The 23,725-nt window shown below is 38.8% G+C and overlaps 1 protein-coding gene across 2 annotated transcripts in view; it reads left to right on the forward strand.

The window, feature by feature from the left end:
* RSBN1L (round spermatid basic protein 1 like) overlaps window positions 1-23,725 on the forward strand; it is a 50,098-nt gene that overhangs the window by 4,674 nt on the left and 21,699 nt on the right. The window contains exons 2-4 of one of the 2 annotated variants that reach the window (XM_062019512.1): window positions 10,168-10,281; window positions 20,418-20,678; window positions 20,997-21,061. In XM_062019512.1, the coding sequence (XP_061875496.1) occupies window positions 10,168-10,281; window positions 20,418-20,678; window positions 20,997-21,061 (440 nt within the window). Of the gene's footprint in view, window positions 1-10,167; window positions 10,282-20,417; window positions 21,062-23,725 lie in introns of both variants that reach the window. The other variant, XM_062019503.1, reaches the window with a different exon arrangement.

Consider the following 23,725-nt stretch of genomic DNA (forward strand, 5'->3'; position numbering starts at 1 on the left):
TGATTCAGTTAGTCATTTCACTGATACATACTCTGCTATAACAGTCGGTAGCTGAAATTGTTTTGTTAACAGTGTAAAATGTGGCTCAGCCACTTCGCACTTATTTAGATGATGCCTGCCCAGAGTTTTTTGTTTTGGTCCATAGACATGCTGTAAGGTGTGATCCAGATGTATGAACCATCTTTTCTGTTTTTCTATTTCTGTGTGCAGTTTCCTTTTCCCTCCATTTTTTTCTTCACCGATCCATTTCCTGATAAGATTACCTTAGTGTGCAAGCCGTTGCAAAATGAGACTGGTATTTTTAACTTGCATGTGGGAATTCCCCGTGTGAGCAAGAGAGCTGAATGTGGTACTGCAGCTCTTGGTTTTGCTTCTAGTCCTCTTTTTTAACCTCTTTTGTTCTTCTCCTTTCTTTCTCCTGCTGTCTTTGAAGGATAGATTACATCTCAGATGAAACTTCAGGTGGATACTTACCAGTGATTTTTTCTGTTATCTTTGTTGCTTTGGGTTGTATGACACTTCTGGGTTTTATCCTTTCAAGAAATTTCAGCCTTAAGGCTTGTTAAGTTAGGTTTGCATCTGGTGGGGTGCTTGTTTTATACTCTGACTCACCAAAGCAGGTTGGAGAAAGTTTTGAATCTTTTTCTTCCCTCTTCCTTAAGGATTAGGATATCATACATCTTGCTACTTAAATGGTCTTTTTTTTTTTTAGTTCTGCTAAACATTTCCTTCTTCCATTTCTTTCTAGTTCCTTTGCTTTTATGTTGTACTGTGTGGCTTGACTTGCTTTCCCTTATCTCCTCTGCCAAACTCCTTAAATTCAGCAGTCGTTCTGATGCTTGTGAGGCTTTTTGATCAACTCCCTTCTGAATTCTTTAATATGTTTTGATTTTAGATCTCACACTGTAGTCAGCAATATCTAGGAAGTGTTAAGGGTTTTACGTGTGTTATACAAGGGGAAGAGGTACTTCTCAAAAAATTTCTTTGGATGTTTGAGTTTATATGCAGTGTAGTTTTGAGAGCTGATAACATAAGCATCCAAAATTGACATGAATTTGGAGCAGTGTATCTTTCTCCTGAGGCACCCTGACCCCGTTTCATTTCTTCGAAATAACCATGAAGCTTTGCTAGTCAGAACAAAATCTTTCACTTACTGAGCTCAGAAACAAACAAAACCCCTCATGTGCGCCAGAATTCAACTGCGTGTGTAATGTACACAGCAGAAACTTATTCTGGTTGTGGAATAAGAATTTTTCTTAGTTGAAACAAGATCTGTAAGGCTGAATCATCAGATCTGAAACCTCTTCTGGAGGCCTTGTTTGCAGCTGTCATGTTCTCCACTACTGATTTCTGATGCAACTCCCCAGTGCTTGAGCTTAAACTTTGCTCGTTCAGTTCTGCATGTGGCAGTTCTCATTTACACGTGCAAAGATGAGAGAAATTGTAAGCATTAATTTCTTGGAAGTATTTTAATTCTGAAAGGGACTTGTCTTCCTTTCCATTCATGGGAGGGCTTGGGGAAATGATGTCAGCTGGTAAAGGAATTTCTTTAGTCATATCTTGGGTTTTAAACTTTAATTACTGAAAGATATTAGCTAAATATTCCTAGTTATTGAGAAAGCTGTTGTGATTTTGGGTGAGGGGAGTGTCTCAGAAATACTGTGTGGGTTTTTTCACATCCATTTTGTCAGGAAGCTTGTCCTTCATTGTACCTTTTATGGTTTTGATATCAGAATTGTTATTCACATAGTGCTGTTAAATGTATCTGTGTACCCAAATAAACACAGCTTCCTAAGGTGTTATTTTTATGGGTATTTGTACAAAGGGAGGAGAGTACTGATTGAAGGAACGATGACTGATGTTCTTGTACTCTTGTCCTCCTCCTCCCTCCCTTCAGTTACAATACTGTTGGTGGTAACCGTATTGATGGTGTCCGTTAGCAGAAGTTTGTAAATATTTTGCCTGATGTGTAGTGACAGCCCTTAAATCAAAAGGAGGAGAGAGAAGCAGAATACTTTGAACGTAATCTGCGACTGACTACTAATATGGGTTACCATCTGGAAAACTGATGCAAAGCAGCTGCAGCTTTTGGCATCTGACAAGGTTGTAAAGCTCACTTGTTTGAGTGCTGAAATGGACTTGCTCGAGCTCCTGCAGCAACTTCAAGGTGCAAATTCAGCACTGTGGCAACAACCTCCGTGCATGTAATCTGCTATGGGGCATTTCCCACTTGACTCCTCCGCACGCTTGATTTACTTTTTTGTCTGTAGAAAGCTTGCAATAGAAGCAAAGATATGATAATTTTATTTTTGAGATCTGAAACAAATGTGGTATGTATTGAATTTCTTCTATTCACTTAACCCAACATCCAGAAAAAAGTAGAAGCCTTTTGGTTGTTTGTGGTTTCCCCCACCCCCCTGTAACTTGGTACTAGTGAGGCCGCATGTCAAACAGTGTGTTCAGTTTTGAGCCCCTCACTACAAGGATATTGATGTGCTGCAGTGTGTCCAGAGATAGGCAACATAGCTAGTGAAGGATCTGGAGCATAAGTCTGATGAGGAGTGGCCGAGGGACCTGGGATGTTTAGCCTAGAGGAGGCTGAGAGGCGATATGATTACTCTCTACAACTAGCTGAAAAGGGGTTGTACTGAGGTTGGGGTCAATCTCTCTCCAGTAATTAATGATAAGAAGAAATGGGCTCAAGTTATACTAGGGATGTTTACATAGGACACAAGGAATAACTTTTTCACCGAGAGGGTGTTTAAGCATTTGAAGGGGCTGCCCAGGGAGGTGCTGGGGTCACTGTCCCCAGAGATGAGGTGCTGATGGATATGGTTTAGTTTAGTGATGGGCTTGGTAGTGTGAGGTTAATGGTTGGACTCAATGATCTAAAAGATCTTTTCCAACTGAAATGGTTCTGTGACTTGAGAAGGAAGTACGCGTATCACTCTGAATTAATTCAGTTTATCATGTGGACTCACTGTAAAAGGAAAGCATTCTTTAGATGCCATTTAACACTTCTTTGTAATGGAGTTGTTCCTGTCTGTGTATAGCACTTTAAAAAGAATATACTGCTGTTGCTGGATTTCGTTCATGGGTATACTGTTTCTGTGACATTATAACCAAAGACTACAGACTTTGTGGTGATGCTCTTGTTGTGAACTTGAATGAGATATCTTGAGGTCTCTTAATTCCTTGGGTATTTGTATTCTAAATAGCCCTGTTTGGCAGAAATAAGAGTTCTGCAGGACTAAGTAGTACACTTGTGACATTGGCTTATTTAGTAGAGTTGTTCTGTGTGTGCCTGGCAAGGTTTTGGTAGTGGGGAGGGGCTACGGGGGTGGCTTCTGTGAGAAGCTGCCAGAAGCTTCCCCAGTATCTTAGAGTCAATGCCAGCAGGCTCCAAGTTGAACCTGCTGCTGGCCAAGGTCGACAGTGACATGGTAGTGCCTCTGGGATAAGATATTTAAGAGGGGAGAGGAAGGGGAAATCCTGCAGCTGGAAAAAGAAGTGAGAGTATGTGAAAGCAACAGTTCTGCAGACACCAAGGTCAATGAAGAAGTGAGGGATTGTTCCAGGCCCAGAGCAGAGATTCTCCTACAGCCTCTAGTGAAGCAGGCTCTAGTGAGGCAGGCTCTGCCTCTGCAGCCATGGAGGATCATGAGCAGATGTAGACCATGGAGGACCCTATGTTGGGGTGAGGGGAGTGTCTGAAGAAGGCTATGACCTTGTAAGAAGTCCATACTGGTGCAGGTTGCTGGCAGGACCTAGGGATAGAGGAGTCTATGCTGGAGAAGTCTTGTTCTGAAGGGACTGCAGCTCATAGAAGGGACACATGCTAGAGCAGTTTGTGAAGAGCTGTAGCTTGCGGGAAGGACTTGCATTAGAGAAATTTGTGGAGGACTTTCTCCACACTGGAGCAGGGGAAGAGTCTAAGAAGTTCACTCCCGGAGGAGGAAGGAGCAGCAGAGACAATGTTTGATGAACTGACCGCAAGCCTATCCCCTCTGCACTGCTTAGGGGAGAGGAGATATACAAGTCATGAGTGAACTTAAGCCTTGGAAGAAGGGAAGCATGGGAGGAAAATGTTTTAGGTTTTTACTTTGTTTCTCTTTATCCTACTCTGATAATAAATTAAGCAAATTTCCCCAAACTTAGTGTTTTGCCCATGATGGTAATTGGTGAATGATATCTCCCTCTTCTTATCTTGACCCACAAGCCTTTAGTTCACATGAGGGGAGAGCAGCGGATGTTGTCTACCTTGACTTCAGCAAGACTTTTGACACTGTCCCCCATAACATCTTCCTTGGAAAGCTCAGGTAGTGTGGATTGAATGAGTGGACAGTGAGGTGGATCGAGAGCTGGCTGAATGACAGAGCCCAGAAGGTGATGATCAATGGCATAGAATCAAATTGGAGGCCTGTGGCCAGTGGAGTTCCACAGGGATTGGTTCTGGGGCCAGTCTTGTTCAATATCTTCATCTGGATGAGGGGACAGAGTGTACCCTCAGCAAGTTGGCTGATGACACCGAACTGGGAGGACTGGCTGATTCCCCAGAAGGCTGTACTGCCATTGAGCGGGATCTCAACCACCTTGAGAGTTGGGCAGAGAGGAACCTCATGAGGTTCAACAAGGACAAGTGCAGAGTCCTGCATCTGGGAAGGAACAACCCCATGCACCAGTACAGGCTGGGGATTGACTTGCTGGAGAGCAGCTTTGTTGAGAGAAACCTGGGAGTGCTGGTTGATAATAAACTGACCATGAGTCAGCAATGTGCCCTCGTGGCCAAGAAGGCCAATGGCATCCTGGGCTGCATCAAGAAGAGTGTGACTAGCAGGTCAAGGCAGGTTCTACTCCCCCTCTATTCTGTCCTGGTGAGGCCTCATCTGGAGTCCTGTGTCTGTTTCTGGGCTCCTCAGCTCAAGAGGGACAGAGAATTTCTGGAGAGAGTCCGACACAGGGCCACCAAGATGATCAGGAGACTGGAACATCTTCCTTATGAGGAAGGTCACATTCTGTGATTCTGTGATTTTCCTCTCCCCTGTCCGTCTCAGGAGGGGAGTGATAGAGCAGCTTTTGTGGGCACTTGGTGTCCAGTCAGAGTCAACCCACCACAAGAGTAAAAAATAACTGCTGTTATAGAGGCTTTTTTTTCTTCAGGCAGTAGAGCCCGATTCCTACTGTGCTTAGAATTTCTTTTTTATTGTATTTTTTTTTTTTTTACTGTACTCATTTGTATTTACAAACTCAGAGTCTGTGACCAGTTATTTCTTGAGCAGTGTATTTCTCTGTCAAAAGCATGCAAAGCAAAAATGCATTTTGGTAGGGGGAAAAACATAGGTGAAAAGATACAGGGTTCTTCCATCTTTACTGAAGGATACAAATTACTTAAAACTTCTGGCTTTTAGCTTTAGTGTTCCTAAAGGAATAGGAAATCTCGGTGTAGAGCATGTAGTACAGTGAGCAATCGTGTGAGTAGACTCTTAAGTATTACTATGCCACAGTAATGTTGATATGTATGTAATAATTACTGTTTTAGTCGTAATTATCCCTAACATAGTTGTTAAAAACAGTGGAAGATACGGGTTCATGTGGAGGCACCTGCATATGTTGTTTGCTCTTTGAAGCTAGTCCCTAAAATTCATCAAATGAACAATAAGATAATATTTTGAGGACTGTTGACCTGGGGTGTCCAGTGTCACAAGGAAGCAATTGTAGCAGCAGTAAACTGGGCTGAGGAGGAGCAGCTGTTGGCACTGTGAGTAGAAACAGAGACATCAGTCATCCAGCTGTGTTGGGGCTGAGTTGAGAGCTAGTGCATTGCTTAGGGTTCTGGGTGATTTTAAGATTAAGGATTTTGGTATGAGCGATATGCTGATTAAACAGGAACTATTAATTTAAATCTTTAGTAGAGGAACTGAGAGATTTGTTTCATTGCTTTTTTTGTTACTGTCTTTTCTGACTATTAAGTAGTCTTTTTGTCACCTTCAGGTGTGGTTAATGTCATGACTGACTTTTTTCTGTTGGAAGAATTAGGATATGAACTTGTAGGATTTGGTATTTTCTTCCCTTTCAAAGTAGAGCAGATACATAGGGAAAAAAATCCTGTTATATCTGTTTCCTTCCAATAATTAAAAAAAATTACAATTCGCAAAACAAAAAACCCAAAACAGATGAAATGTTAGATAATTCGTCCCATTCAGTATCTAAGTAATGTTTTGATTATCTGTCACAAAAAAAACTTTGCTGAAAGAGAGTGAATAGGCTAGGACCTTTTTAAACACCCCAATTCCAAACAAACCCCAAACCAATGACCAAACAAACACACTCCAAAATAAAATAGCCACACACTTGTTAAAAAAGTTCCACTAGTGGCCCACAGCTATTTTGTAAGATGTTCTTGTGACTAACTTGTGCCTTTGTTTGCAGAAAGACGGTCATGTGATCATTTATGGACTAGGCATGTCAGGCTTCAACTTCAAATCACTGGAACACCTCTATATGTTGCTTTCTTTTTAGAATGAATATGTTTTAATTAAAACTTGTTTTCTCTATTTCAGTCACATTGAACTAAAATTATCTTCTTCTTAGCATATGAAACATAAATTTGTTAATTGCTTTTCTGAAGCGTCACTTTTTTGTCATTATGAAAACTGAAACTAGTTCACTGGCGACTGCAATGTTGTGACACATGGAGGTACTTCATGTTCTCTTGTCCTGGTCACAGACTCCGTAGGTTATGTTATGTCACTGGGGACTAATTTTGTTCTGGTTCCTCAGTAACTCAAGACTTTTTGTTTTTAATGTAAGAGTAATTTTGATGAAAGCTGATTGCAGAGTGTTCTGTGGATGTGGAAAGACTAGTACCAACATCTCTGTGTTTTTTACTACTTTGAGTTGCTGTTGCTGTACAAATAAAGACCTAATGTTTTTGATCAGTTGTAGCAGCTACTGGTAAACCTCAAAAAAACTGCACAAGAGCATTTAGTAATTTATGCAACAGGAAAAAAAAAATCTGGTTTTTTTCCCTTACCAGTCTCACTGTCTGTTTATTTTACAAAATGTAGGTTGTAAATTGTTTAATGTTGGAGGCATTCATTTTAAAGCAGGATTTTTGTGAAGAATTTTCAGGTTCTTGGTTGAGAAAGTGAGGTTTGGACTTCTTGTGTATGGCTAGAGGAGATTGATGCTTCTGGCATTTTGGAAAGTCAAAAGGGCTCTAGCCTATAGTGAGCTGCATCAGCTTCACTGAGCAGCATTATGTGGTAGCAGCAGCTAATATGGAGACTGTACTTGGAGAATTGCACATGTCCACCCATGTTAGATATCTGTGCCTTAGGCAAAATATTTACTGACTGTGATGACTATCAGGCACTTCTAAACTTATTGACTCTGCAGTGTAACTAAGTTCCAGTAGATTTTGTGGTGAACTCAAAATAAATTGCATTATTTTTTAATCTCTGCAACCTGTTAAAAGCTGTGAAATGGAGTGTCTGTTGCTGAAGAAATGATCTGTACAATTTTGTTAGAGTTCTGATGGCCAGAGTAGAACATACTTATTTTTACTTACAAACTGAAAACATTTGAACTGCCAAGACCAGGTGTTAATCCATGGAATGTCTCTCATTTTAATGTAGATTTTATAATCATAAAAATATTGAAATACAAAACTTTTTTTTTCTTTTTAAGGAGAATGCTACCTTATCATTCCTTATCTGGTCTGTGGCCTTTGAGGGAGAAAACCTGGTGATTTGTGCATTTAAATTGGGATTCTTAACTGTTCTTTGCCTTTTGTAACAGTACTGTGATTTCTAAAAGGGAAGTAGAATCACTGAATTGTTTAGGTTAGTTAATTTATTTCAAACCTCAGCTGCATTTCAGTTGTATTTGTAATCCTCTCAAGTATGATTCCCTTGTGACTGTTGCTGGAGAAGTTAGCAGGACACTTCCATTGTTTCTTTTGTCTGGAACATTTCACCATTGACTCTGCTAATTGCTTTCTAGATGTGAAAATAAACTGGAAGCCCTTTAAAAGGCTTCAGCTTGTTCTCTGTCCATACTTATGTGTTGCTTCTGACAAAACTGGAAGATTCATTGGCCTGTGATGCTATCCGTGAGCCTGCAATAAAGGCTTCTTTCAGTCTTTCCTGGCATCTTTCAACAAGGCTTAGCATTTGTATATGCTCTTCAGTCTTCCTTTGATTCATAAGTGATGGCGCAAGTCAAGTGTGCTTCCTTACATTATGCAAATGTTAAGATAAAATCTAGGTCTTCCCATGATAATTATAATCCTGGCTGAGTTGGACATTCAATGCAGGTTACAAATCAACCCTAGTGCTACTGCCTGTCAGTGTTACTTAAATTCCTGTTGTGTAATTTATTTCCTACTTCATAGTTCTGAGTTGCAGGGAATTGATGATTTCTGGATTTCTTTTGGGGGAGAACCAGGCTGGAGAGGAAAATTCATGTCTGCTTAACCTATTCTAGAAAGTACAGGCTGGTGTTGCTTGTTTGGGTTCTGCAGTCTGCTGTGAAGATGAATCTGCTTTGTCATTCCTCCTCAATGAACTATTAGAAGGCCATTCTTGGATGTGATTCTTTCAATTGCTTGGAACTAAGTCCTCCAGAAAATTTGAAGCACAGCTACCTTGTTCCTTATTTTATACCAGCGTAGGTTCTATTCTGTCCCCAAGGCTTATTTTCATCTGTAGACAGACAATAGACATACCTCAATTGCTGTCTCTTCTGGGTTTTATTTTTTTTCTTAGAGTCTTCTCAAAAGGTGTTCTTCATTGTAACAACTGCTAGGCTTCAAGTTCTGTAGGCATACCAGACTCCTAAAAGGAAGAATGTGAATGCTGTGGAGTTGCTATTACAGCATTCATTTATGTGGATCACTATCAGTCCTTTGCACTTTTTGTTTAACTGTTAACATGTTTCATAAGTAGTTTGGCTGTGGGACACTACATTGTCTTCTAGAATTGAAGGCTTTCTTTGCTTTGGTTCTGAGAAATACTTCAGATTTGTTAGTAGCAAAGCTACTTGCTTCTGTTCTAGTGAAGATACCAGCTTCGATTCTGTGTGAATGCCTGAGGGAAAGTAATTGGGTTTTTCTTTGCTTCCATGTGGGGTTAATAATGCAAGTACCGTAAATAAAACATCAGATTGTCTTTAAGCTATATCATTGAGAAAGCATTCTGAAGCATAACGTTATGTAGAAGCTTGAAATGAGATTTCCTCTTTCCCTGTGGAGGTCAAAAAGCCCAGTCAACTCTTAGAGCAGGTACTTGGCTTCAGTCCAAGAAACTAGGCACTAAGTGCTGACTGCAGTTCATCTAAGCCTTCTAAAATCTGACTTCTCGAAATGGGTGGCCTCACAAGTAAATCTAAATGTGTCTTGAAAATATTTCTCCTTTAAGTTATGAGTTCCTCTGGGTCTAGTATTTTTCATGTAGAAAGCATGCCTAAAGGCTCTGCTTTTGTATGAACAAGGATTTAATAGCCTGGAGTGACTTGACAGGAAAGTAAATGAATAATGAATAAACTCAGGTAAACTGTAGCTGATGGTGGGGAAGCAGCAGGGTATTCTATCTGCTGAGTAAATATAGTATGTTGCCCATATTTCTATTAAGTATGTCTTGCTGCCATTAATGCCATAATGCCTGTGAACTTAAACATTTTGAAGCTGACAAATCACATTTTCATTCAAAGCTTCTTGAAAAAGCCTTAAAGTTTAGATTATGTGGAGATAGTTATGTGAGGTTTCTAGTGTATATATGCATATATATGTACCTATGTATATATTTCTCTCTGTGTGTATATATATATATATAAATATGTATGTATAGTGTATGTAAGAAATAAGAGCTGACCAGAGATGCAAAGTAAGAGCAGAAGTTGGTAGGAGTAAGCAAAAATTAACTGTATACAGCTAATGTGCTGAGTTGTTGCATACAGTTCTAACGTAATAGAAACAAAACTCACCTGAATAAAATAAGCTTATGTTGGATAGTGCAACGGACAAATATTAGCTTTTCATTTTAAAACTACTGGGATTTCCTTGTAACTCCTCTTTTTTTCCTCTTAATAGAGCTTAGGTAAGAGTAATATGAAACATGAATATGACATTTTTCTGTTCTACTTAATTGTAAAATATTTTCATTTCAGCTCAAATCAAAGACAAAATTAAAGAAAGGGAAAAGAAGCAAAAGGAGAAGAAGAAGCACAAAATCATGAATGAAATCAAGAAAGAAAATGGAGAGATCAAATTATTACAGAAAGGTAGGTTCAAGCTATGTAGTGGCATTTCATTCTAATGCTTTAATATTTTTGGGATTGGATAGAGTTTTAATACTCTGATTTTCATTTAACGTAAATGCCATTTTGCCTCGTCAGTTGATCTGAGGGTTGCAAATTAGAACTTAACTATAAATTTTAGAGTTTGTCACCTGTGTTAGATACTGGAGGTTAATAATAGAACTATTGCCACAATGTTGTCTTATCAGTAGTAGGAAAAAATAGTACTTCAAGGAGTAATATTGATGTTAACTACATTTTCTTTGCAGTTACTGTAGAAGGCTATTGTTTTAGATATTGTAGAGAAGAAAAACAAACGCATGTCACTTTAGATCTAACATTAAATGCACAGTTGAATAATGAATGAGTTAAAATTCAGGAGCTTTGTCAAATAATAAAAAACTGTGCAGCATGCAATCTTAATTTTGGCTAATTTCAATTTATTTTACTGTAATGGGACTTAAGATCATGTTCTTGCATGTTCTGGTGTCTTGACCTCCCTCCCTGAATGGCTTAAGGAGGCAGGGAATGGGGGTTTCAAGTCAGTCTTTTCCTGGTGGCTCCTGCCATTTGTCTCTCCTCAGGGCAGGTGGGCTTCTTACTGGTCCTCCCTGCTCCATGGTGGGGTACCTCACACACCCAGCAGCCCTGCACCGGCTGCTCCAATGTGTGTTCACCTTGAGGGCTACAGCTCCTCTGTGCCTCTTGTGTGGGTTTGCTCTGTGGCCGGCAGGCTCTCCAGCATGGCCTGTGCCATGGCTGCCTCCTCACACAGTCTCTTGCCCATCCGGGCGCACTCACCCAGAGCTGCTGGTGGCTCTCAGTCCTGCCATTGCCCTCCATGGGTTGCAGGGGTACAACTGCGTTCTCGACACAGGTTGCAGAGGGGTCTCTGGAAGCAGCTCCTCACAAACCCATGACACTGAGTTTGGAAGGGACCTATTCCAATGCTACTCCTTGAAGTAAGGTCAACAAGAGCAGGTTTTTATAGTGAGGGTATCTGTCTGCTGTAGGATTTAATTCACAAACAAAAACCTGAAATGCCCAAACCAAAACATTGTCTTAAAAATATTCATTGGAGGTCTGAGGCACGGAGCCCTTTATTTCCTACATCATGTGTCATACTCTACGCACAGCTCACAGTAATGGTATTAGCAACTGTGACAGCTTTAAACCTATGTTGATCAGATCTCAAGGTATCAGCTTAGACCATGAGGAATGTATGAGCTTGTGACTTCCCGTGTAAAGAGCAAATGTGGCTTGTCTTTGCTATGCATGAAAGGAAGTTGGTGGTTGAGATAGTGGGCAACACTTAACTGCCTCTGCTGTGAGGTTCTTTGGGTTTTGTTTGCATACCAGCCTTTTTTTAACCAGGTGTTTTGTATCTGTTGCTGTTCACATGAGGTGGAAGAGGCAAAGACAGCGAGTCTTGTTACACAGATCTAATAAGTGATACCCAGTGGTGAGACTGGATGGTGAGGGAACAGAGGGCACTGTCAGCAAACTTGTTGATGATACTAAACTGAGGGAAGTGGCTGATACACCAGAAGGCTGTGCTGCCATTCAATGAGACCTGGACAGGCTGGAGAGTTGGACAAGGAGAAATCTAATGAAATTAAGCAAGGACAAGTGTAGAATCTTGCATCTGGGAAAGAATAACCCCAAGTACCAGTACAGGTTGGGAAATGAGCTCTTAAACAGTGTATCCTTAGAGATGATACCTTCTTCCTGTAGAACAAAAGCTCCGAGCTCTTTTATTCCCAACTCATAATTTGCTGTATGGGCCTAGAAACAAAGATTTGGAACTAGTCTGCTTGACTTTCTTTGGATTTTTGTGATTGGTTTTTTTTGGTGTGTTAGGAGACTACAGTCCTCATCTCTGAAGCTTATTTCTTCCTTCTAGCCATTAGATCTGTATCTTCTTGTAAAATGTTGCCCTGACCATTTGATGAATGCTTTTCTTATGTTGGGAATGTTGTTAATTTTTGGATTTTTTTCCTTATTTTTTTCTCCCTTCTGTTGGTGACTTGCTTTCATTAAGGGAGTAGAAGTAATAGCCTGACTTCAGACAGTTAAGCTGGCTGTCCCAACATAAAAGGTGGCTGTTTATAGAAGAGATGGGTACTTGAGAGACTGATGCCTTTTGAGAGAGAGTTGGTGCATAAGGTTGATTTTAGTGCTTTGAGCTGAGTGTGGAAGAATTCACTTACATTAGGAAGCTTAGAGATGTAAGCCATTCATCTGACTAACCTTGGGTTGCCATACAGTTGCAAGCAATGATAAATGCTGCCCACACTGGAGAAGGAAAACTTGAAATATTGATCTGAAGGCTGTGGCTTAGAAATTAAGATAGGCTGTGTGTAGCATCTAGTATTTGGAACTTCTTTTTATGATGAAGACTGTGGAAATAATTGCAGTTTTTAATTAATTTCAAAGACAAGGAATTAAAAGTGCAATTCTCTCTGAAGTGTTAATGTTGTCATGTTTATAGGAACTCTTCCTTTGAGAACAGTGTTTCTACCTGCAGTGTATTGCTAGTAAATGTCTTTGGTAAGTTGCTAGGCTGCATACAGGCAAAATATTTTCCTTTTACCCTGTGGTGGTCTTCTATATGTGAAATGGGTTTTAGTTCTAATTATGATGCCATAGATTAATTAAAATATTGTGATGGGCAGTTCTGAAAAGAGATCTGTTTCTGTGTGGGTTACTCTACTGGCTTCAAAGCTTTTCCATAGCAAGGTGGAAAATGCTTGTAGAAGTTGTATGCCTGTCCTTGTGGGACTGTGGTAAGACAGTGAAGGTCATTGACTGGAGGTTTCTCCTTACCCTTCTCCTTACTGGAGAGAACTGGGCAGAAAGTCTCATAGTGATGTGGTAGGAGATAGCTGGTACAGGATCAAGCCAAAGACTTTAATAATGTTTTTCAGCTGATGACAGAAGTAGCCAGGCTGATCTCTTGCTGCAGAACAAGTAGTTTACAGGCAGCTTGTTGATAGTACTGTGACTTTGTGTACCACAGAACAAGGAGTAAGATGCTGTGTTGCAGTCCTTGTGTTGGAAAAACTTAGGGATACGGTCTCTGCACTCATCTTTTTCCTCTGTGCCTCTGCCCTCCACAGGTGCTTCACAGTTCTGTTACAAATTTTGGTGTCTGGACTTGCCTTAAGTGAGGAAGTGAAAGGTGATTTTAATGACTGGTTGGAGTTTAAAATGTTTATCTCTTTCTACTATTAACTGTCAGCTAGAAAACTGTGTGAAAAGAACAATTTAGCGTTGTTAATGTGTGGGTGTTGGTTTGGTTTTGTTTTTTTTTTTTTTTTTTTTAACTTTTGGAGTTTCCAGCCCCCTCCCCAATTATTTTTGGAGCTGTGACCTCGAAGCTGAGAAACACTGCCCTGGTGGAAACAACTGAATGAAGTAAAAGCTTTGTGACTTCTCCTTAAATAAAATTTCAGATCAAATGATTTCATGGGCAAAAGACACCCAAAAAATCAGCTTCAGTTAACTTCTGAGTTTTCTTCTTATAAAAACTCAAGCAGGGAATCTAGTTATTAGAGTTCAGGCTGTCTAACATCAGTTTAAATTACAAGTATGTATCATCTAGTAATAACAGCAATGGTTATTTGCATAAAATCTGACCAGTTCTGAATATCAGTCCTTAGTCACAGGTCCAGTGCTGTGAGTGACAGGGTTAGCGTAGCACCACAAGAAATACATTTACTGAGTTACCTTGAAATATCTACCTATCATGTAGATGTATGTGTTGTCAGAAGTATTTGTGGTATGCAAGGTCTGACTTGCCTAGGAGATGGTTAAAGGTTGTATAGAAGCAGTTTTGTTATTGCTGAGTGTGCCTATGTGAACAGGATGAGCACAGATTTCTGTTCTAATTTCTTAAAAAATACAGTGCAGGTTTTATAACACCATCCTTGTGCAGGTATTGCTAGCCAAATAACAGCAGAAAGAAAATAACAGTTTTGCTGTTCTTTGGTCCTTCACACTTCAGTGAAATTTGAGCTCAGTCTGCTTTGTAACATCAAGAGGAATGTTCCTGTTAACATCTATGGATGCTGGGAGATTTTCTTCGCACTCCTGTTCTTCAGTTTTAATGTCTGGCTGACATTAGATGCCAGCAGTTGCATGTATACATATGTATGTACACACTTTTATTGTGATTGCTGGTGAAGATTCTATGAAACGCCTGTCTTGAAGGTTTTGGGTTGTGAGTGAATGCTTCAATAGTAAGTGAGAGGTGAACTACGTTAGCTTGCATCAAGCCCTACATTCCTGCTGCCAAATAAGTGTTTAAAACAAAGCTAGTTTGGATATCTCAGTCTTAAAGTGTTAAGATATTTCTTTAGCCTTTTGTATCACTTGCTTATGTTTTCACCTAATTTTCTGTTTGCTGTGAGGCAACTTGGTTACAGCCCTAGAGAGATACTGAAGCAGCTGTTCTGTTTTCAATGTCTGTTAGCCAATTGTCAAAGCAGCATTATTGGGTTTGGAAGAAGCAGTACATTTTGCTTTAAGTATTTTGATATATGCAGCAGAGGAGTGAGTGAATGATATGTCTCTGCTTCTCTCTGCAGAGAGTGGAAGAGTAAGATGAAAGTATTTTATTGGGTATTGCTGATAGCAATCCCAGTATTTCAGCAAACTAGTTATTTTTACTATTGAATACTGAAGCCTTTGCAACTTCTGAGCAGCTTGAAACACCTCTTTCAGAGTGAGTCTTTGAAATTCATCAAAGCAGATGCCTTAGGCTAGACATGTGCTGCTTCCTTGGTTCTGTGAAATTCTGTTGAAGCTTTAATGAGAAATACCGTTTCTAGAAATAAGTTTTCCATTTCATGTTTGTATTCCTGAGAAAAACTTCAATTGTATGCCAAAATAATTGAATGCAAATATTCTAAAGTTGGGCATATGTTAGTGTCAAAGCAGTACTGGGAATAAGCACTGTACAGCACCACCCACACACTGTAAAAAAAGGACAGAGGGAAGAAATTGTAGTCTGATCTGTTAAATGTACTAGAATGTAAAAAGGTAAATTGTATAATTTTAATGTTAATTTTAAAAGTTCAAGCTTTTGGGTTAGGGAGTTTTCTATTAACATTTGCTATATCTTTTGTGTTAAGGTAGTATGGGGGGGTGCGTGTGCGAGTTTCACCTTCCAAAATTGAGGCTTATTCAGTGGACAACTGAAGGTGTGGTGGGCAGTGTACTTGAGCAGATCAGGTGTTTGTTTTGCTGCTGCTGGTGAGGGATGGGTTCTGCTGCTTCTCATTGCTTGCTCTTTGTAGTCTCTGTGCTCTGGTTCCTGTCTGACAATGCTGTGAACTATTTCTGTTCACTAATGTATCAGCAAAGTGAATAGTTTTCTGCTGAGCCATTAAGTCAGTTTTCTGTGCAACCAGATGAGTGTCAGTCAGTACCAGGGCTCGTGTAGGACTATGTGCCTGAAGCAGAGGAAGAGAAAGTAAGGAGTTGGACTCTATGCATCTGTGAAGCTCTTTAGTTGCTCAACTGCATCATGTATCCACATTTGGATGCTGAACAAATAATTATGAGTTTAACGTTTTTCTAATATTTCAGTATTCAGTTTAACATTATAATAGAACTATAGTTTTCTCTATGAAATACTTGGGACCAAATACCTAAAAATAATTTTCCCAAAATATATCATTGTTGCCGGTATAAAAATTGGAGTCCTTTACAGAGTTTGTCTTGTATATGTAGTAGCAGAAGCTTGTGTGAATTTGAGAAGGACTCACAACAACATCAGATTTTGCAGTCATGTTAATCTTTCATCTCATTTGAACTGCATTTAGAGAGCTAAGTTTTAATCATCTTAGTAACAAGAGTATGTAATTTTTTTTTAAAGTTTTTGAAGTCTTTTAATTCTAGTAATCTTTTGAAAACATCCCATTAGGAATCTTTTACTTTCTGGGATCTTTTTTACTTCTGTCAGAAACAGGCTATGATTCTGTGATTTTATTTCTTTTTTTCCTCTCCAGTGACATCAGTAGTTCAAGTAGTTTTTTGAAGAAAGGATTCATATTTTGTCTCCCAACAATAGACACTTCTCTTTCTTGATTTTTCTTTCTTTTCCCTGTTGCAAGTAGTGGTTCATGGGTTTCTGCTATTTCCCATTGTAGTTCTTACAGGGATTTTTTTTTTTGTTGTACAGCTTTTTGTTCTTTCAGTGATTGTTACTCTCTTGGTTTCCAGGTGTATCAGAATTAAAAATGGCTTCAGTTCTATCTTTTTTGACATACAGATATCCAGAAAGTTCTGTGGAAGAGAATCATGTTCAAAGATGTGAGGCTGCTAGTAAATATTTATTTGGTTCCAAATTGCTTGCACCTTGCAATGATTTTTGGAAAGCATGGACTAATCAACTTCAGTATGTTGACAGATGTAAACAGCATAACCCTAGTAGTCGGTGATCAAAAGTAACACAGTCTGTGTTAATAAAATATCTGTATTTCAAGCTGAACAGAAAATTTCATTTCAATCTAGAAGGAAGGCTATGGTAGATACCAGAAAAAGAATTATTTTTATTCTGTGAGGAAGAGCTTTTTTTCCTTCTGAAGATTTCATGCTGATAGTGTGAAAACAAACACAGAGAATGATAAATGTTCTTCGCTTTGAAAATGTCTCAGAAGGTTTTGAGTACTTTATGTAGGTGTATACCAAGTTGACTAAAACATTTTCACAGGTGGTTTTGAGTGCAAACCTTTTGGGATATGTTTATGTGAATGTCTCATGATTTGACAGTATCATGTTCTAGCTATTAAAATCTAGAAGTTTTTAATTCTGTATATTACATTATTTGTGTTTTGGTTTGTCAGGTTTTGTTTGCTTGTTTGTTTTAATTGTTGTTTCTATCTTAAAAGCACCACTGCTTTTGAGACCCTGGCTTTGCTCTTTCGAGTGCTGTTTACTGATGACTAGAATAGAATAAACTGGAAGGAACCTACAAGGATCATCTAGTCCAACTGCCAGAATGCTTCAGAGCTGACCAAAAGTTAAAGCCTATTGGTTAAGGGATGCTGTCCAAATGCCTCTTAAACATACCAGGCTTGAGGTGTCACCACTTCTTTAAGAGGCCTGATTAGTAGTTTTGTAACCTTAGAAGTGTGGTGTGGGGTTTTGTTTGGTTTTTTTCATAGCTGTATCTGTGAAATACTTGAAATGATCAAGTTGTGCCAGGGAAGGTTGAGATTGGAGATTAGGGAGAACTTTTTCACTGAGATAGTTGTTAGACACTGGAACAGGCTGCCCAGGGACTTGGAGGCCCCATCCCTGGAAATATTTCAAAGATGCATAGGTGAAGTGCTGACGAACTTGATTTTAGTGATGAGCTGGGCAGTGGTACATTAGTGGTTGGACTTGATTAGCTTAAAGGTCTTTTCCAACCAAAATGATTCTATGGATGAAAAAAAGCCATCCCAGCAGGCGTCAAATTAAACTGATTGTTAATCGGTAAAAGTTCTCAAGAGGGTATAATCAAAGGCACGGAATGGGAGAGATTGAGAGGGGAGATCAGTTAGTCTTCCTTCTTGTTCTGCAGAAACAGAACTTAACAGTTTTTGAGGTAGTCTTACACAGATAGAAATACATAACCATCTTTTAAGTACATTTTAACTAGTAATAATGACATAATTTAAAAGCTGGAGGTTCAGCAACAATGTATAGATGCCGATCTTCAGTCAAGATTCTTAAGATTTTCTTTGCTAATTATAGATATGCTAAACTACAAAAGAGTGATTTTTCTCTTGTCATAACAAATTGCTTCTTGCTTTAAACTTATAGGTTGTTGTGTTTGTTCCTAGTTCTACTGCTGGCAGTTTACACTGGTGAATATATTTGCATCTTTTCCTTGCCATGCATGAAGTCCCAGATCTGAGTGACTAGTCCCTACAAAAATCTGAGCTTGATTTTAGGAGTTCACAGGTATCCCATGCTTCCCCTTGCCTCACCTTGCTGCAACATTCAGTGCTATAGTTCCATGTTTCCTATATTCCAACTAATCTCTTATCTTGAAATGTTTGATTTCTTTATGATATCCATCAGTATAGCAATGAATTTTCATGTTTAGAGTGAAACAACCTTAAAAAGGTAAGTCAAAGTGTTATTAAGGGTTTGAAATACTGATAGACTCTTGGATGTTCTCTATTTGTGTATCCCTGTGCAGTCAGGAGAGGGGACAAAAAAAATGTCTGTTCTGTCTATTTGAATTGGGGTTTCTAAGCCTGTAGTGTGGAACTAATCACTGTCATAAAGCATTTTTTTTTGTTTTTATTCCCCACACAGTGAGACTGGTGCTATAATGACACCATTAAAGTACCCCAGAATGTGAGCACTAGGTGATTTTTGTCAGGTGATGGTGTTTTACCCAAGTACCTTGGCACCTTCAGTGAACTATTTTCAGGACTTTATCTAAAGGTTGAGGTAGTTGGTTGTATGTGTGTTACTGTTCTTTCCATGCCCACTAAATGTAAAGACACTTGTGACAGGAGGAAGATGTTAACAAAGTAGTGAATATTGTCAGCCAGGTGAAGCAGTCCTGTTGTAGAGGCCCACACTTATTTTACATAGAATTTAGCCTAACAAAAGGACAGATTTTTCATGAGGATTATGTGCCTTTTGGCAGTGGAACTTGGTTAGCTAAAAGTGAAATTGTGCTCGTAGATTATGCCAAGTCTAATTTAGGATGAAGGGAGTCTTTGAGGCTGTTAACTGGATTAAGTTAAGACATCCTAGAGCTCACTTCCTTGTTTGGGCTAAGTAAGAAATGAGTGACCTCAGGGCACATCTTCCCACTACAAGGTGAGAAAATAGAAGCTAGAGAGATAACTAGCATGCCTGCCTCCACTTCAGAAGTCCTTGAGGTATGTAGCTGCTGTCACAAATCTCAAGAGGCTCAGAGGCAAGTGTTTTAATTGCTTGTTCTCCTTTCCAACATCTGTACCTTTCCTATCCAGACCTCTTAACTAGCATCAGAATGTGTGATTCTATGCACCCCCAGTAATTAACTTTTTTTAAGGACTCTTGTGAATTACTTGGGCTGAGGTTTCCAAGCTGAAGAGTCTGCTACAGCATAGTATTAGAGACTAGCTAACTTAACTCCTGTGAAATTGATATTACCTAGAAATTGTGTATTTCATTGCAAGACTAAACTTCTGTGTCTGAACCTTCTGATCTTGAGTCCCTTGTTGTGAATATAGTTTTATGCTGTACCATGCCCAGTAAGTAATTTGATTTATCAAATTATAAAGTGATTTCAGCTGCTAGTTGTTAGGGCAGTGCAGTGACAAAGGCATGTTTTTCGCTGCTCTGTTTATTACTTGCAAAAAAAGCCCCTCAAAAACACTTAAAACAAGGGAGAATGTTTACCTTGGGATCACTTAGCACTCACTTGGGGATAACATGGTTTTTGGGTTTAGGCCATTACAGCTTGTTTTCAGTTCAGCTTGCCTGTTACATAAACTTGAAACTAATTTCTGTTCGGTGAGGTTTTGGGTGTTGGTGATTGGTTGGTGGATTGTTTTTTGTTTACATCAGTTTGTTGAAATTGTTTTGTGCTTACCCGCCCCCCTTAAGTATGGGGTCTGTTTCTGAGATGTTTCCACACATACTTCAAAAGAATTTTAGTACTGGAAGAATGATCATGTAAAGCTACCTACAAGGTAGGTTCTGACACTGGCATCTTGCGAACAGCTCGCTGATGATGTGTGATGGTCATTGACCATTTGTAAACCCATTGTTTGGCAACACTTGTTGACAGCTGTCACATAATGTCTCTGAACTTTCTAGTTTAGTAATAAATAGTGATAAGTTAAGGTTATGATTAGGAATTGACTCATGAAAGCAGCCTTGGTAAACTTGCTTTTTTATAATTTTTTCCCCCTCTGACCGAGTTTATTTGTCCGTCACAACGTGAATGTGGCAGTGTTTCTTCTACTACTCATTTTCAGTAAGATACTCATTATGACTCTTGCCATTGATCTCTGGTCTTCGCATGCCATGGTGAACTTTTGGTAACTTGAAATCCTGAGCTTTAAATACAGTTTTTGTATGTGATGATACTTAAAAATTCTTCGTTTTCTTCTTAACAGGTGGGAAGGAGAAACCAAAAACCAATGCGGAAGAGCTACAGATTAAAAAAGTTAAGAAGAAAAAGAAAAAGAAACATAAAGAGAATGAGAAGAGGAAGCGTCCAAAAATGTACAGCAAATCTATTCAGACCATCTGCTCAGGATTGGTTTCTGACATTGAGCATCAGGAAGCCAAAGGCATCATAGATGATCATCTTAAGGATTTCAATGGGAAAAATATGGATCCCAAGAAGGACTGTGAGTCCAAGATACCAGAGAACAGTGAGTTTCCATTTGTCTCGTTAAAGGAGCCACGGGTTCAAAATAAACTCAAAAGGTTGGACACATTGGAGTTCAAACAGCTGATTCATATTGAGCACCAGCCTAACGGAGGTGCATCAGTTATCCATGCCTACAGTAATGAACTCTCCCACTTATCTCCTGTGGAGATGGAGAGATTTGCAGAAGAGTTTGTGGGTCTGGTTTTTAGTGAAAATGAAAACTGTGCAGCTTACTATGTAATGGGTATTGTTCATGGGGCAGCTACTTATTTACCTGACTTTTTAGACTACTTTTCATTTAATTTTCCCAATTCACCAGTGAAAATGGAGATTTTGGGAAAGAAAGATATAGAGACAACGACTATGTCAAATTTTCATGCTCAGGTAAGAGGTTATGCATTTTACTTTCTAAAGTCATATAATGGTTTCAAACAACTGTGAATGGGTTTTTTTAGAATACAGTTACAGTTGTGCTGTGTGGGTGACCTGGAAGACTAGAAACAAGGCAGTTCTTTAAGTAATAAGTACTGTAATATCAAAGGTAAGGAGCCTGTTAACTGAGACCAAGTTGGATTTGATGGGGGAGGGGGAAGTGTTTGCCTCTGTGTGTGTGTGTGTGTGTGTGTAGGTTTCTTTGGATTTGCTTCTGTTGCTGAATTGGAGGGTTAAAATGATTTAGCTGCAACTGTTTGGACATCTGAACTGTAGTTTATCTATATGACCTTCTTTGTAAAACTGAAATGATTTCATACATTTGAAGAGTCTTGTACATAAAACCTGTGTAGGATACAGTTAATTAGTTGCATTTCTAGTCTGAGGCTTCTAAATCCATCCTTTAAAGGAGAACTTGATGGTGGTCAACTTAGCTGCTAATTTCATCCTTATCACTTTGCATTTCCCCTCAATGAGTTGTATACTCTTGAAAGCAGTTATGTGACAAAGTGGCAGGCAACTTGTGAATCTCTTTTTGGAAATTTAAGAGTATTTTTATTTTCTGGGGAGGTGACTGTATACTCTCTTAACAGGCACTGATTCAACGTCACCTCTGCTATTTATTTACTGTAGAAGATACATTACTGTTGCATATAAATTATTTATATTTCAGATCTTAAGTTCAGGGGAAACTGATTCTGACTTTCTCAGATTGCCACTTTGTTGATGAGGGCATTATGTAAAACCTGTACAGGTACTCTGAAAAAAAGAAACTCCACTCTGTCTTTGATGATGTTAACTTCATCTCACAACTGACTAATTTAACTCATTAATTATCAATTTAGATGTCACGTCGAACACCTTTAAACTATTTTTTGTCTCGGCTTTCTAGACAATTATGAAGAGTTCAAGTGTAAGTTATGCCATCTTTTTGATGAGAACCCTTTTTTTTCTTTGGCTACATAAACACTTTGCATGGAACAGTATTGCATTTATTGACACATTTTCAGTGTGTGTTATCCACAAGGGTATGCAGAACTGAAATGTTGCGAGAGTTTGTAGTGCTGGTGAAGAAAACTTCCATTGCCATGGAATTGAATAGTCTGTGAAGTATTTTAATTTTGTGAAGTGTGTCAACTGAATAAGTACTTCAATAGTAAAAAAAAAAAAATCACAGAGCATAACTTGGAAGCTACCTAGAGCCTCCTCTAAGCTGTTTTATATAAAACCCCCCACCAAATTGCATCTGTCTTTTTAAGTACATTCAAGTCCAACCTGTTGTCTTGGACAGCATTAATGCATAGCAGCTGAGCTAGTATCAGCCCTAAAGAAAGAGTTAAGGAAAACTGAAATATTTTTAGTGAATTATAATGGAGTTATTTTACTTAAAGGATGGGTTAACTTGGTATTACAGTGGTATTATCAATATATGTAATCGGTCATGTGATTGTTGGGGTTGAGATGGTAATTTCCCATTATTCTGTAAGTGATGGAGGAACAGAGAGAGTAGATGAAAGAAGACAAACTATATTGTTGAAGCAGTCAGCTTCATAGTCTGTTTGCTAACTTATATTTTACTTGGCTGCAGATTTAGTTCTGCTCTCTTCTTTTCCTTTATTTTCTCTCAGTTTTTCAGTTAGTTTTTGTAGCTTTTTATCACTTGTCAGAGTTGGGTTGCTTGCCAGAAAATACTTGGGTCCTGGTATTTTTGTGAACATGCAGGGATATAAATAGCGTATACCAGTGTACATGAGACTTACTCATTTGGTCTGTGCAGCATGACTACTGGAATGTTTTATCTTGGTTGCCTAGCAGACTGATTCTGTTTTTCCTTATGATTTTATTATTTTTTTGGTCTTATTCTGACTGCTTATTTTGTGTTGGGTGGTCTGCTACAATTGAAAGGTTTTGTTGGCTTACTATTCTCCTTGCTGATGAGGGCCTGTATAAAAGATGCCTAGGAAGAATTTTAAAAGGCTAGTAGTCACAGTGTTATTGTGTCAGAGTGCTCATCCATCAGGGATATGGCAAGACCCTTTTTTGAATCTGTAGGTTGTGAACTTTGTGGTTTGAACCTTCAGATTTCCTGTCCATTAGTATCAGTTACCTCTCTGTTTCTGCCTTTACCTTCCTTTATAAAAGATACTAAATTATTGCATAACTTGTTAGTCTTGAGGAAATTGATAATATTCTCCTATCTTGTTCTTTGTGAATCTTTTAAAGGGATTCTAATGTGCTGTTGTGATGTATTTCAATGAGATATTTAATGTAGTTTTCTGTTTTTATGTTAGAAAAACCTCTGTGGTTCTGTGTTCCCTTTTGGCCTGAGCTGCAGTTGTATAGTCTCAGTTGAGAGGTGACTGGTTTTCTGATGTCAAAGTAGGAGGTCTGTTTTAAGTCTGCTTTGATTATCTATCTTGGCCTTCTTTAGCTTTAAGAAACTTCCATATTGGTTTGCAAATTTTAATTAAAACACTGAAATGAGGCTCACATGAGGTTCTTTGCTTCAAGACAGAACTAATGATTTTTAAGCCTTATTTGACAAACACTTGTCTGATGTGTTTGTTGGGGATCTCTGGGTGATTCCACACTTCCTGAACAAATCTGTTGAAAGTT

The sequence above is a fragment of the Colius striatus genome, chromosome 1, assembly GCF_028858725.1.
Source record: "Colius striatus isolate bColStr4 chromosome 1, bColStr4.1.hap1, whole genome shotgun sequence".
NCBI lineage: Eukaryota > Metazoa > Chordata > Aves > Coliiformes > Coliidae > Colius > Colius striatus.